General features: G+C 37.1%; 1 protein-coding gene across 4 annotated transcripts in view; it reads right to left on the bottom strand.

Annotated features, from left to right (window-relative positions):
- The window catches only part of BBX (bobby sox homolog (Drosophila)), a 282596-nt gene that overhangs the window by 14810 nt on the left and 252119 nt on the right, over positions 1-15667 (bottom strand). For 3 of the 4 annotated variants that reach the window (XM_011995361.1, XM_011995374.1, XM_011995355.1), the window contains 2 exons: positions 6729-6818; positions 5306-5365 (listed from right to left, as the gene is read on the bottom strand). In XM_011995361.1, coding sequence (XP_011850751.1) covers positions 5306-5365; positions 6729-6818 — 150 coding nt within the window. The remainder of the gene's footprint in view (positions 1-5305; positions 5366-6728; positions 6819-15667) is intronic. The other variant, XM_011995367.1, reaches the window with a different exon arrangement.

The raw sequence follows: 15667 nt of genomic DNA, 5'->3' as shown, positions 1-15667 counted from the left end.
GATACTTAGTCTTAGAATATTTATACTTTGATATTTAGCTTAACATAGGCCAGTGGTGGTACATATTTTAAGATTTTTTTTTTTTTTAGTTTAAGCTTCAATAAAAGTTTCCAGCAAAATAAAAAATAATTTGCTTAGAAACACTCCAAAGAAGTTGCACGATTCTATTTTAGCCTTAAAATTCAAAGCCTCCTTTAAGTATAAAGAAGCCCAAAATCTGAATTTACAATGAGCATTAAATAACATCTATTGCACATTCACAAGCTTCAAGATTTCTAATTTCTTATCCAGATCCATCAGCTGTCCCTTCTGATTACAGAAGGAGTCTTGTTCACCTCTCCAATAGAATCACTACATTGTGGATGGACATTCCAGAAAGAACATTAACCTCTTCCCTTTTCTACTTCCCCTTCCCAGGAGAGTACAGAACATGTAGAAATAAGGGTATATAGTGGGGTTCCAAAGATGGAAAGGTGCATCATATCTTACATCAGAACTGACTGCGGAAAGAACCAAGGAGGTAAACGAAAAGGCATGGATACCAGAAAAAGGCCAAGTCGGCTGGGAAAGATGACTTGCTTTTCACACAGAGACCATGAGGTAATGGAAGTAACAGTCACAGAGACCAGAATTCTACTCCTGACTTTTAAATTTACTAACTGCAGTCCGACCGACCATGAGCCTCTGTTTCTTCATTCAGAGATGGAGGTTGGACTATATTAGCTTTAAAGGAGCCATCTAGCCCTAAAATAATTTTGCTACATAGGTTACAATCAGAGATCTGGCCAGAGGCAACAACAAGAAGCCACCAGTCAGCTCCAGAGTCACAGGCTGGGAAACGGTACTCCCGTGACTAGCACTGTTCTTGTTTGTTTGGTGAGCCTTCAAATGGTTTCATTTCTACTTAATGGTTGTTCCTTTTCTAGTTTGTTCCAGAAGAATTGGTAAAAACACAGTAAGAAGCGTAAGGCACAGCTGCAAAAGGGTTGATTGCAAATGGAGGTACATTTTCTGCCTAAAACCAGACTGCAACTAGGGAAAGCTCGGAAACCAGCAGGCAAAGAGTCTGGGGGCCCAAAGCAGGCCAGCAATACTCAAGTCCCAAGGGTCAGTATATTGGAGGAAAGTAAAGGAGTGAATCAGACTGCAGACCAAGTGGAAGAGGCGAAAAAAAAAAAAAAAGAGAGACTATGTCAGAAGTTCTCATAAGTTCCCAAGGGTTAACCCCAGCACATACTGTCTTGTTTGGTGGTTTAGACTGAGGACAGCCTTCAGGATCAGTCCTCAGGGAGACCCTTCCCCTAAGACAGAAGAATTAGGGAAGGCAGATGGGACTGTGTCCAAGAAGCAGTTTTCTGGAACGAAACAGTAGATCTGAGTCCAACGACACTGGCAAAGCAAACCAAAGCTTGGTGGTGAGGGACATGAGATGAAAACAGTTCCGAGAGGGAAACAAGCACAAAAGCTGAGTACAAAGATAGCAAGCCAGTTCCCCCCGACAACCCCCAACCTAATGGAAATGTAAGAAAAGAAAGGCTTTGTGGCTCCAAAACAAATTAGTCATTTCTTTTCCGGCTTTTAATTGAGCACACAAAACTACCCGAGCACTTTAGAACAAGTCCACAGGGCTAGTTTTTACACCCAAAACAATAACCATAACACACTTGGTACGTATCATCTGAGAGTGATAATGCAAGCTCACTCCTGGAGCCACGTCAGGAATGTAGCAATAAGAGATCATCTTGTTTTCCAAACTCTGATCCCAAAATGTGGAGTAGGTTTTCTGGGAAAGCAGCATTGCTCTTGTATTGTACCCCACGAGGCCACTAGAGTGCTCCAGAGTCATGAATTCACATTCCAACTGGGGTTTCAAACTTGCACTGAAATTATTATAGCCAGATCTGGAATCTAATTGCCTTTGGTAGGTCTCCCATGAGCTGAAACGGTAGTCAGATGCTGAATAGAACACAGGAAAAAGAAACGAATGAGCCTTATCCAACATCCTGGGAGACTTTGCTGAAGTTATATAGCAACTATTTCAAACTTAAGAAAAGAGATCGAGTTACACTGGGCACTGTGGATCGTGTGTGAAAATTTAACTATAAACCAGAATTTTCTTGCCTGTAATGAGATTTATACATTGCAAAGAAGCACATTTTAACAGAGATTCTTAGTCCTAGGTTTTTTTTGCCCTTGTGAAATACCATTTATATTTTCAATACCTGACCCAAATGAGGGTTAAAAGTCTACATATATGAAGAACGGAAAATGTAGTAGCCTATGTACTTAAATGGAGACATGGTTTCTTCCCTGTCTGCTTGTGTTGCTCGGGTCATAATTCCTTACCATGAATTCGCGGCTGATAAACCCTCCTTAACTCACTGGGAATGCTGCTAAGATGAAATTAAAATATATATATATGAAAGCCTCCTTAAACTATAAAGTGGGAGTAAGTGTTGGTTATCATCATCATTATTACTGCAATTAGAAACTTCCAGCTTAAACATGAACACATGACACCATAACTAGGTGGAAAGATAAATACAGTGGCAGAGGTAGCAGGTAGGTGTTCTTGGTTTATTTGAAAACCCCACCTTTAATTCCAGGCTGTGGACAATTTTTTTTAATACATATATACCGAAATTTCAGAAAGTGGTTTAACAATTTTGAATTGTAAAAGCCCAGAGCTTAAGACACATTATCAACTTAGCATTTAAACATATTACTAAGCATCTAAATATTTCTGATATTTTGAAATAAAAAAGATTGCAAGGTGCCTGTACACAGGGTGACATAAAGAAAACATAGTGAACTTGAAGTCATCTACTTGAGCAGAAGTCAGAATAGCTGAACAGTTACATGGCGTCAGTTGACTCAATATTTCTATTAAAGACATCAGCTACAAACAATTCCTGCCTAACATTTGAGCAGGATTTTAACCTTACACATGTTAAAATTATTCTATACTATTGTTATGTTTTCTGTCACGTATTTATACCCTCTCCAAGGTGAAGTTTCAATAAGCAATGATATAGTCATAGATGAGAGAACGGAGTAAAGGCCTAGAAAAGTCACAAAGCACATAGTCACTACACAAACAAGTAAATGTTGGAGATAGTAAGAAAATAAAAAACCAAAAATGGTTACTTTAAATTACTAGTAATTTCTGATGCTCAAATTGATTCCTGTTTTTCCTGGCCAAATAAAATGAGTTTGTACTCTACACTAAATAATGGACATGCATTTTTCAGTGCATATGCTCCAAAAGTTGTTTCATATACATTAATAATAAATATAATTAAATATCACCAATAATAACTGTATTTCTACTAAAGCCTGGGACTGCCGATAAGACTCAAAAGTGATTTACTTTTATGCCCCCAAAAGCAGAAAATTAGGGCTACAGAATATAGTACTTCTAGTATCACAATACTTACTCTAGATACCAGAGCAATAAAATCATTATCAAGTGTTAGAGGGGAAATAGAATTTACAGTCTGTGTACTACTACATCTCATCATTCACCCAATCTCTAAACACACAAATTATATATGTACTTAATACCAATGTGGAGAGTAATCCTAGGGAGGTTAAACAATATGTCCTACTGAAAAATGCTGATCAGTAGCAGGTCTGAGACTAGAACCCAGATTTCCTAATGCCCAGGTAAGTGCTCTTTCTACCACACTGCACTTGCTCTGGTACCTCTGTAGGGTTTTTAGTATTTAAACAACAGAACAAAGTACTTAGAACAGTATCATTTTAAGTAAAGAGTAAAGTGGTCCTAAACGTCCTTCAAACTCTTCTGCTAGTTCATCAGCGCCTTACATTTATAAAAACTATATGGAATATATTTTTAAAATATACAAGAGCTAATGTATCAATTTAAGGATGTTAGGATTTAATGCTGTGAACAGCACAATTCATATTTTGTTTTGCCAGCACTGAAGCAGAATATTCCATAGAGGTTGTGAATGTGAATTAGCAAGAGATAACAGATGTAGTGCTGGCGTTTTCTGGAAAAGTAAAATGACACGGAAGCTGATGTGGCTCATGTAAACGATGCCTAATAAACCAAAAATACTTATGTTTAACATGAACTCAAACTTGACCAGTTTTGCTAGCTCTCTTAAAAACATGAATATTTCTGATAAGTGACTTAAGTCAATTGTGCATTTAATTTTTTTCTCGTTTTCAGTAAAGGAATAATAGCATATTTGAGAGTCAAAAGATGTGGACTACGTCATGAAGTTCCCATTTCTGGATATAAGTGAATCAAAGGAGTCGAAACAAATGATCTCTAAAATCCCTTCTAGTTTTCAAATGAAGTGACTCCTAATTAAGCACTACAAAAACGTCAGCTCTTTTAAAATATCTGCAATGAAAAGCAAAGAATCAATAGGAAGAAGGGAGAGGTGGCCTCTTAACCATTGCAGAAATTAGGCTTTACCTAAGGGCTCAATGTTTAACAGTAATTATATAAAGTCACAAATAAACACGGCCATGAGAAATTTCAAAATCAAATCTGTACCTAGGACCTATAACATGACTAGTTAATATTGGATTTTTCTTGGGCTACCCATAAGCCTCGGGGTGTTCTGTTCTTTTGTTGTTGTTGTTGTTGCCCAGGCTGCAGTACAGTGATACGATCTTGGCTCACTGAAACTTCTGCCTCCTGGGTTCAAGCGATTCTCCTGCCTCAGCCTCCTGAGTAGCTGGGACTATAGGCACGCGCCACCACAGCCAACTAATTTTTGTATTTTTAGTAGAGACGGGGTTTCACCATGTTGGTTAGGCTAGTCTCGAACTCCTGACCTCATGATCTGCTCGCCTCGGCCTCTCGAGGTACTAGGATTACAGGCGTGAGCCACTGTGCCTTGCTGGGTCGTTTCATTTTTAATGGGCTAGGAAAACATCCAGGTCAGAAGTTACTCCTGCAGGCCTGCCCATGCCCAGCCAACCAGGTTGTTATTCCAACTCCCACTGGGCATAGGCATCTGCCTGCAACATGAACTGCAATGCTGAATATATTCAGCTATGAAAAACTCTAATCTCTGATTAATGCGATTCAAAGGTTACAAATTGCCCTTTAACAGATTAAACACCACATGACACATTGTCTGACCCTTGGCAGGAGTCCCCCAGACAGCACTTTTGATGTGAAAATTAAAAATAACCTAATTATGAACACATAAGTCTAATGTTGTTAGTTGAACCTATATAAATTATACCTTTTCAAAACCTATACAACTTATGTCATTTCCAGCTCCGACTGTCTGAAATTAAATAACATTGTTTGTCTTACCTTCTGTAGGGTGAATGGCATCCAAGAAGAGTTGCTTGTTTGACCATTTATCCCCACTTCCTAAAAACAATGACAGAAAAGGAGAGAAAAGTGAAACTCTACTATTAGCAGATAGCCACACTACAAAAACAAGATGATATACAAACTAACTTTTGAAACATCACACAAATGAAGCTGAATTTTATTTCAATTACTTAATTCTTAAAATTGTATTTGCCAACTAAAATAATGAGGCTGTACAGAAAGTGGATTAAAAATAAAGTTTTTGTCTTTTACGAAGTATAGTGTTGGATTATTTCTGTAACTTTAATCAAAGTAATCTGAAGATCAGTAAAAGAGAACGAAAAAAGCTGATGTTTTCACCTAATGAATAGTGTTTCTTTCCTGGAAGCAGAAGAAAAAATAATATCAATATACAAAACAAAACTACGAAGCTGAAGTGGAAGTGAAAAGAAAGCCCAAATTAAGTAAAAGGTTACACACAGGAACATACAGGCACACATGTCTACACACAGGAGACAGCTGCGTTTAAAGCCTCATTCAAGAAACACGGAATGCTTCACATCTGGCCATGCAAGTAGGATGCAAATGGGCACCGGATGAGTTGGTTTATGGCACTCATGACACTAACATGCAGGGAGATGCTAAAGAAAACCTGACCTACAGAATACTTGGCTGCACTGAGCCAGATGGGAAGATTTATCTTTTATGTGAAATAAGAAAAGGAGTCCTGCACTGTGGGAAGAAAGAGATCTTAAGATGAGCCCTGAAGAGGTTTAAAGGCTCATCAAGATCATACCAATGAGACAGACGTTCCGAGTAAAGAGGGGACAGAGTGCAATCAGTCTCTACTGCCCTTTCAAATAACAGGCATGTGACTGAAGGAGGTTGGAAGAAGAGCCTGGCAAATGAGAAGGGGGGGAAAAAGAGTCAGGTTACAACTTAAGAGTGGAGAAAAGGGTCCACAAGAATCCTCAAGTGTCAGAGGAAGTACAGAAACAGTGGCACTTTTACATGAATAAGAAACTCTTAAGATTTCATGAAGTAGGAAAATGTGGTCATGGTATGAAGGGCTGCCAAACATGTGAAAACCAAGAATAGTCAAAGAAAATAAATGGATAAGTGGTCAAGAAGACTGAATTGCAAAACGCACCAAATACAGATGAGAAGAAGCAATTTTAGGATTCATATGGGGCTCTGAAAATAGAGACAAATATGGATTTGAATAGGAATCCAAGTGAAGGGAGATTTGCAATTAGCTGCAGAGTCCAGAAAGAATGAAAACACCCGCATCAAGAGCTGATGGCACTGAAGCAAGCACAGGGGAGGACAAGGCAAATGCAGTGCATGGAAGCATTACTCAAAGATGAATCACAATGGAGGTGACCAAGAACCCTTCATGGAGGATGGAGGGCACCAATACCTTTTTCCGGAACATTGGGCTTCTCCTTTTTGTGCTTATATTTGCTGACAATTTTGTGGAATAAGTTCTTTTTCTGAGACTGGAAAGGACCTACAGACAATATTAATATAAATATATTTTAAATTCACAATGTTTCATAAAAAAATTGTGTATTTCTCAACAATTCCACCCTCCTCCCTCCTATAGAATAAGCAAATTGAGTCTCAAGAAATGTCATCTTGCATCTTCACTTATTTAAATGGTGCTCAACCCCCTTCTTTGGGCTTATTTAAATCCAGTGAGATTTTCCTTAGAAATGTATTGGGCAAAGCCTCCATTAGGGCTGGGACTCCCTAAGCAGAAACTGCAGATACAGTGAGTAGAAACAAACTACAACCAATAACAGCAAAATGGCTAGAGTATGTAATACAGAAAAGATTTTACTTTAGACTCCTAAATACCATGAAGGAAAGGATGGCATATGTGTTTTATGTCTCCAACGAAACTGCTTTTCACTACAAAGATAGCACTTTCAGGACAGCAGTTGACCTGACAGCATTAGACAGCTTTCTGGCCTTTTCTGAGGATAACCTAGGAAGAAAAAAGTGACTTACAAATTGAAAATATTTGCCAAAAAACTTTATTCTGGGTGGAAGGGGGAGATGTTTCAGATTCTTAGTTTTTTCAGATAAAGAAACAGAATTGAGATTTTCTTCAGTGAACAATCAGAAATACCAGCAACAGCGCTGACCTCCCCAAAGCCCCTGTGGCATCTCTCCACCTACCAACAGCTGCAACTACATGCGCTGCCTTCTGGCCACAGGTGAAGCATCTTACACTCCTATCTGGTCAGTCCTCCACCCGTGGCATAGCCCCACCATCCTTGTCCAGCTCAACACCATCACTTCTCCCTCTCTAATGGGCCATTCCATCAGTATACAAACATAATTTCTTTTAACGTAGAAAAGAAAAAGGTGGCTTGTAACCTAACTTCCCTCACATCACTTACTGCCTTAGTTCTTCATTCCTCCTGTAGCAAAAATTCCACAGAAGGGTTGCCCATGCTGTCTCCAGTTTCTCTGTTTCCTTTCTTTCTTTCTTTTTCTTTCTCTGTCTCTCTCTCTTTCTTTGAGACAGGGTCTCATTCTGTTACCAGGCTGGAGTACAGTGGCATGATCTTGGCTCACTGCAACCTCCACCTCCTGGGCTCAAGCAATCCTCTCACCTCAGCCTCCCGAGTAACTAGGACTACAGGTGGGGATCACCAGGCTTGGCTAATTTTTTGTATTTTTTTTTTTTTTGTAAAGTCGGGGTTTTGCCATGTTGTCCAGGTTGGGCTCAAGCAATCCACCCACCTTGGCCTCCCAAAATGCTGGTATTACAGGTGCGAGCCATTGTGACCAACCTCATTCTGTCTTAAACTCACTACAACTAGGTTTCTGCCTTGCCACTCATGGAACAACTGCTCTTCAAGAGGTCATCCAGTACCCACCCCTATGCTGTGAAGGCCAATTGTGGGTCCTTACTGCACCGGTTGTTCCTGTAGCTCCTGACCACTACAGCCACACTCTCTGCCTTGAATGCCTCCTTCATTGGGCTTCTAGGATACCACCTTCTCTTCTTTTCTCTTCTCCATCACTGATCTTTCCCTCTGTCTCCTTTGCTTATTCTTTTCCCTGACCTCTTAATTTTGGAAAGTTCTGGGCTTGGTCCTTGTCCTCTTCTCTATTCTCACTCATCTGGTGATTACCTCTAATCTCAGGGCTTTAAAATAAAATAAAGTAAAATAAATAAAATAAATACCAGCTATAGGTTGAAGACTCAAAAATGCATCACCCCAGCCAGACCTCTTACATTGAGTGTATATGAAAAGTCAGCAATCTTACACTATCTTACAAGGACTTTAGAGATCCAGAGCTCCATTACCTCCATATCCTCACATCCTGCCACTCCTCTCCTTTTGAGTCTCTCTAGCTGCATGGGCCTCCTGGCAGTCCCCTGCACATGTAGTCTCAGTGTTCCTGACTTTAGGATCTCTGAACCAGCCATTACCCTGCCTAGAAAATGTTCTTCTCCAAGATGTCCGCACGGCTAACTTCCTCACCTCCTTCAAGGCTTTACTTAACTACCTTCAGACCACTCTATATAAAACTGCAAGTCAATCCTATGCCCATCGCTTGATCTCCCATTCCCTCACAAACCTACTCTTTTAACTGATCTTTAAAAACAGCTTTGTTGAAATAGAATTAACATACCATACAATTCATCCATTTAAAGTATGCAACTTGTGTTTATATTCAGACATTTGCAACTGGCACCAATTTCTGAACATTTCATCACCTCAAAAATAAATTTCAAACCTTTTTAATATTACTCCTCCCATACCTGTATGCCCCCTCTCCCTAAGCAACCTCTAATCTCCTTTCTGTCTCTATAGATTTGCCTATTCTGGAAATTTCATATAAATAGAATCATATAATGTGATTTTTGACTTAGCATAATGTGTTCAAGGCTCTTCCATGCTATAGCATGTATCAGGGCTGAATAATATTCCATTTAATGGACTGTTTATTCATTCAACAGTTGGTGGGCCAGGCACAGTGACTCACGCCTATAATCCCAGCACTTTGGGAGGCCAAAGCAGGTAGATCATGAGGTCAAGAGATCAAGACCATCCTGGCCAACATGGTGAAGCCCCGTCTCTACTAAAAATACAAAAATTAGCTGGGTGTGGTGGCGTGCGTCTGTAGTCCCAGCTACTCAGGAGGCTGTGGCAGGAGAATCACTTGAATCCAGGAGGCAGAGCCTGCAGTGATCCGAGATCATACCACTGCACTCCAGCCTGGTGACAGCGAGGCTCTGTCTCAGAAAAACAACAACAACAACAAAAACAGTTGGTGGACATTGGGATTATTTTCACCTTTTGACTATTATAAATAACACTGTTAAAAACATTCAAGTATAAGCTTTTGTGTGGGACACAGGTGTTCATTTCTATAGGGCATGTACTTAGAAATGGACTTGCTGGGTCATGTGTTAACTCTTTGTTTAGCCTTTTGAGGACCTACCAGACTGTCTAAGAAAGCAGCTGCACAATTTCGCATTCCCACTAGCAGTGTATAAGGATTTCAATTTCTCTACATCTTTGTCAACATTTGTTATTATCTGTTGTTTTTATTATGGCCATCCTAAGGAGGTGAAATGGTATCTTTCCCATTGTGGTTTTGATATGCATTTCCCTGATGACTGATGATGTTAACTGTATTTTCATGTACTTATCGGCCATGTACTTGTTATATATCTTCTTCGGAGAATTATCTATTCAGATCACTTGCCTGTTTTTATGAGCTGTCTTTTTTACTGCCGAGTTGTAAACATTCCTTATATAGTTTAGATAAAAGTTTCTTATCAGATATGTGATTTGCAAATATTTTCTCCCATTCTGTGGGATGTCTTTTCACTTTCTTGGCAGCGTTCTTTGAAGCACAGAAGATTTAAATTTTGATACAGTCCAATTAATCTATTTTGTCTTTTGTTGCTTGGGCTTTTGGTATCATATTTAAGGATTCACTGCCAAATCTGAGGTTATAAAGATTTGCCCATTTGCTTTGAAAGTTTTATTGTTTTAGCTTTAACATTTAAGTCTTTGATCTATTTTAAGTTAAATTTTGTATATCATATGAGGTAAATGTCCAACTTTATTTGAATATAGATACCCAGTTGATCCAGCATCATTTTTGGAAAGACTCTACTGATTGTTCTCATTGGGTATTCTTGGCACCCTTGTTGAAAATTAGTTGACCAAAAATGTATGGGTTTATGACAGGTTGTCTACCAATTCCATCCCACTGATTTATATATGTCTATCTTTATTCCAGTACAACACTCTCTTGATTATCATTGTTTTGTAATTAGTTTTGAAATCAACTACTACTTTTTTCTCTTTTAAGGTTGTTTTGGTTCTTCTGAATATCTTGCAATTCCACGTTAATTTTAGGCTCATTTGTCAATTTCTACAAAGAAGTCAGCTGGGATTCTAAGAGGGGTTGGGTTGAATCTGTATATCAATTTGGGAGAGTGTTTCCATCTTAACAATAAGAAGTCCTCCAATCCATGAACATGGGATGTTTTTCTATTAATTTCTATCATATTTGTTTCAACAATGTTTCGTAGGTTTCATTATACTGTACTTTTGTCTGTTAAATTTATTTCTAAGTACTTTATTCTTTTTGATGCTACTGTAAATGGAATTGTGTTCCTAATCTCATTTTTAGATTGTTCATTGTTCAAGTGTATCAAAATACAATTAAGTTTTCTCTAATGATCTTATAATCTGCAGCTCTACTAAACTCATTTATTAGCTGTAATAGTTTTTTTGGTGGATTCCTTAGGATTGTCTATATAGAAAGTCATGTTATCTGAGAATAAAGATAATTTTACCTCTTCCTTTCTAATCTAGATACCTTTTGTTTCTATTTCTTACCTAATTGCCCTGGCCAGAACCTCTAGTACAATGTTGAATAGAAGTGGTGAGAGTGGACGTTCTTGTACTGTTCCTTTGCCTAGTGGGAAAGCATCCAATATTTTACCATTAAGTATCAGGTTAGCTGTGCATTTTTTGTAGATACCTTTTATCAGGTTGAGGAAGTTCCCTTTTAATCCTAGTTTGATTTTTTTAAATCATAAAAAGGCACTGACTTTTATCAAATGCTTTTCCTAGATCTATTGAGATGATCAAATGGTTTTTGTTTTATATTCTATTAGTAGGGTATGTTACACTAATTGGCTTTTGAATATTAAAGCAAACTTGTAGTCCTGAGGAAAAATCCCATTTAGTCATGATGTATAATTCTTATATGTTGCTGAATTTGGTTTGCTAGTGTTTTGTTGTGGATTTCTGTGTTCATATTTGTAAGAGATATTGATCCGCAGTTTTCATTTCTTGTGATGTCTTTGTCTTGAGAATGTCTTGAATGTCTTTGACATTAAGGTAATACAGGCCTCACAGAAGAATGAATTGGGAAGTGTTTACTTTTCTTGTAATTTCTGGATTCATTCGTGAAAAATTGGTGTAAATTCTTCTTTAAATGTTTGCTAGAATACAGTGGTGATGCCATCTAGGCCTGGGCTTTTTTTTTTTTCTTTCCAGGTACCTTAAAAATTACTAGTACAATGTCTTTACTAGTTATACATCTCAGGATTATCCATTTCGTAAGCCAGTTTCAGTAGTTTGTGTCTTTCTAGTAATTGTTCATTTCATACATGTTATCCCATCTATTGGCTTTAGTTGTTCATAGTATCGTTTTATAATCCTTTTCATTTCTGTAGTCAGTAGTAATATCTTCTATTTCATCTCTGATTCTAATAATTTGAATCTTCTTTTTTTTTTTCTTGGTAAATCTAGCTAAAATTTCTCAATTTTGTTATTTTCAAAGGACTACTTTTTGGTTTCATTGATTTTTTCTCTATTTTAATATTATTTAATTAATTTCATTTCATCAACAACTTCTCTAATCTTTGTTATTTCCTTTCTTCTGCTTCCTTTGAGTTTGGTTTGCTCTTCTTTTTTGAGTGTCTTACAGTAGAAGGCTAGGCTACTTATTTGATATTTCTTTCTTAATACAGGCATTTAGAGCTATAATTTTCCTTCTAAGTTTTGCTTTAGATGCATCTCATATTCTCTTACATAATGTCTTCATTTTTATTAATTTCAAAGTACTTTCTGATTTCTCTTTGATTTCTTTTTTGATGTGATAGTTATCTAGGAGTGCATTTAATTTCTATATATTTGTGAGTTTCTCCAATTTTTTTCTACTACTGATTTTTAAATTTCATTATACTATTGTCAGAGAACACACTCTGTATTATTTCAATCCTTTTATATTTATTGGTTTGTTTTATGGATTAGCATATGGTCTACTGTGGAGACTGTTCCATGTACACTTGTGAAGAATATACATTCTGCCATTACTGAGTGGAAAGTTCTATATGTTTGTTAGTTCTAGTTGGTTTGTAGTGTTGGTTCAAGCCTTTTCTTGTTGATCTTTTGCCTAGTTGCTCTATCAACCAATTCTTTTTCCACTGTACGTCTCACCTTCAAACAAATTATATATTTTGCTTATTGTTTAGGCTTATTTATTGTCTGGTTCCCCCATTATAATGTAATCTTGATGGCAGTAGGGTTGTTTTCATTCACAGATATAATCTAAATGCCTACAGTGGTGCTTAGCACATGACAGATTCTCAATAAGTATTTATTTCATGAATAAATAAAGCTCTTAATGCACTGCTTATCACAAAGTAAGAGCTCAAGAAATTACAGCTGTTGCTGTTATTACTGATACCATAAATCTGTGCAAGTGTTTTTTGATGACTACACTAAGCAATCCTTCTAAATAACCAATAGCGAATGCTTCTAAATTGGCTACTGGTGGTTTGAAATGAAACTAGAAATGCCTCCTTGTTTGCTTCTTTGGGAAAAAGTGAGCAACAAGAGAAAAGAAAATAAATTGAACAAGTACAAAGAAAATATATCACATGTACATACTACACTAATATTACAGATGTCTCTAAAATCGGTTTGCAATCACTGCCTCATGTATTTTATACAACCCAGGAAACTGTAGGCTAGTAGACCTGAATGATACATAGGCAGTCATGGAAAACAAAAGTAGGAGAAAGGAGAAAAATTACTACTTGGGATTATAAAGATCCTAGTGATTTGCCTGCAGGAAAATAACTTAATAAAAGGGTATTGGCTCATAGGAAGAATGATATAAAGAAGTAGTTCACAGAAGCAAAATGATTTGACGTATGCAGTGCTTTAGGAAAGAAGAAAAGAAATATATATTTTTGGACCCAATCATACTCAGAGAAATCTAAAAAGTAATTTAAAGACTAAGCTACAGATAGAGCTTGTCAATTTTAACATGAAAAAAGAACAATCATAGTAGTTTTGTACGTAGAAGAGCTTCTGTAAACTTAAATTTTTAAAATTCCTTTCTTCTGGCCACCCCCCAAACTATACACATAAAACTACTCTAAGTAAATGACAACTTCAGATAAAAAAAGAAAGTGACAAACTTGAAAAGAAATAGATAAGATCTAATTGTAGTCACTGAAAAGCAGCCATTTTAAAGTCAAGAAGTGAAAAATTTGATTTCTGCCAATCAGCATAGTGTATATGTTGGGTATTTTGTCTAAAGAAAATAAAGTCAAAATCTGTAATAAATACCAAATATAAGGACATTTGCTATTATATTTTTTCCTTAGTCAATTATTACATTAATGTAGAAGTATCCACGGAGGAGGAAGAATGGTAGAAAGTAAAATGCAGAAGGGATTTAGAAGGAATCATTCAGAAAACACATATTCACAACTGTTCTTTACTCTACTATGATACCTCAAGCTTCCGTCCCATCTCTTTCCCTACCAAATTTCTTGAGGGAATATCTGCATCAGCTTCAGCTTCCTTATGAAAAAAAAAATCACTCACTGCTGGTATGCAAACTGGCTTAGGTCTCCACTTAAGTTTTTGGGCAGATGACCTGTATTCTGAAGGTATCAATCTCCTTTGCACCTCAACTTCACAGCTGGGCAGAAAACAAAAGGGCCAAACGACAAGCCGAGAAGTTAAGAGGGGGGCCAGAAGGACATGATGATAACCTTTCCAGAACATTAATGTTCAAGGTTTGCTGAAAAATGAATGTTTTGGGGGTGAGAAGTTGCAGTGACACAGGAGCCACTTCAGCATGAGCCTAGCACGATACTTTTTCAAGGTCAGTGAGTAAGGTGAATTAAGTGAACCTGCCCTTTACATCTGTTGTCAGAAACAAATGTCAGGCTTAACTCTGGTGGTGGTGGCTTTTGCCCAGGTTCTATAGTTTCATGTTTTTGAACTATATATAGGTGTATATATATAAAGAGCAAGGGTTTTGTTCTAAAACAAACCCTTGCTCTTTATATATAAATGGCTTTATAAATGGCTGCCATTTCTGTATTGGACTTGTAAGTAATGAGTAACCAATGAAAAAATATATTCCTATGCAATAATTTATAGCAATGTGCTCCCACCTGCAGGGCATGTGTCTTTACTGACTTGAGTAAGTTCTCTGAGTCAATCAGTCACAATCAAGTTAAGATTCATTGAAAGGGAGGAGCCATTTCATTGGGCTGGACATGCATACATTGTTAAGGAACTCAAAATTGTATCAGATATACCTTTTATACCTGCAAAGGTGCTGCCACCATATTCCTGAAGAAATTTGGTGGCAGCAGAGACTTCCAAACAGTTATGGAGAAAGATACAGATCTGTACCCAACCTAGAAGCTAAAATTTCCTAACAGGAGATCTATCATCACACCTCAGTTCTCTAAAACTGAAAGTACGGTTGGCTTGGCTCCACCCCAAACAGGGGATACTGTCTTTTCAATCTTGTAAACCTGCTTCTTTTATTCCCACTGTGATTTTTTAAAATACTCAATGCCTTAACATTTTTAAATTTTAGTCTTAAAATGTAAGTGTGGATTGAAAAAAACATAAGAAGGATCAATAGTATGCTTGATAATAGGCCAAGGAACTATGTAAAGATAGAAGGAATACAGTGAAGAAGTGAGTCTAGTAAGTCAAGATGAGGCATAATTTCAACACAATTCTTTTTCTCCATGATCCTACTTTCACTGAAAAATTACTATTCTACAGAGAACTCTGACTTCTAATACTTTCGTAAACAATGCTTCATACATTATATCAGTACAAGTAAACGTGTAAAACAAATCTCTTAGGAAGTTACAATTAAATTTAGACATATAATTTAAAGCTTTCCTTTAAAATGTTTTAAAATAACAGAGAGATAACTCAGAAAACATTAAGTTTGGGCTGATTCAGCTAAATTGCATTGTGAGTTAGTTAGATTAGAATTTACTGGATAACTCATTTTTAGAAGGAAAGGGAAATCCTA

Source organism: Mandrillus leucophaeus, unplaced genomic scaffold, assembly GCF_000951045.1.
Source record: "Mandrillus leucophaeus isolate KB7577 unplaced genomic scaffold, Mleu.le_1.0 Scaffold113, whole genome shotgun sequence".
In the NCBI taxonomy this organism is placed as follows: Eukaryota; Metazoa; Chordata; class Mammalia; order Primates; family Cercopithecidae; genus Mandrillus; species Mandrillus leucophaeus.
The sequence above is the reverse complement of the archived record's forward strand: the minus strand, read 5'-3'. Positions and strand labels throughout refer to the sequence as shown.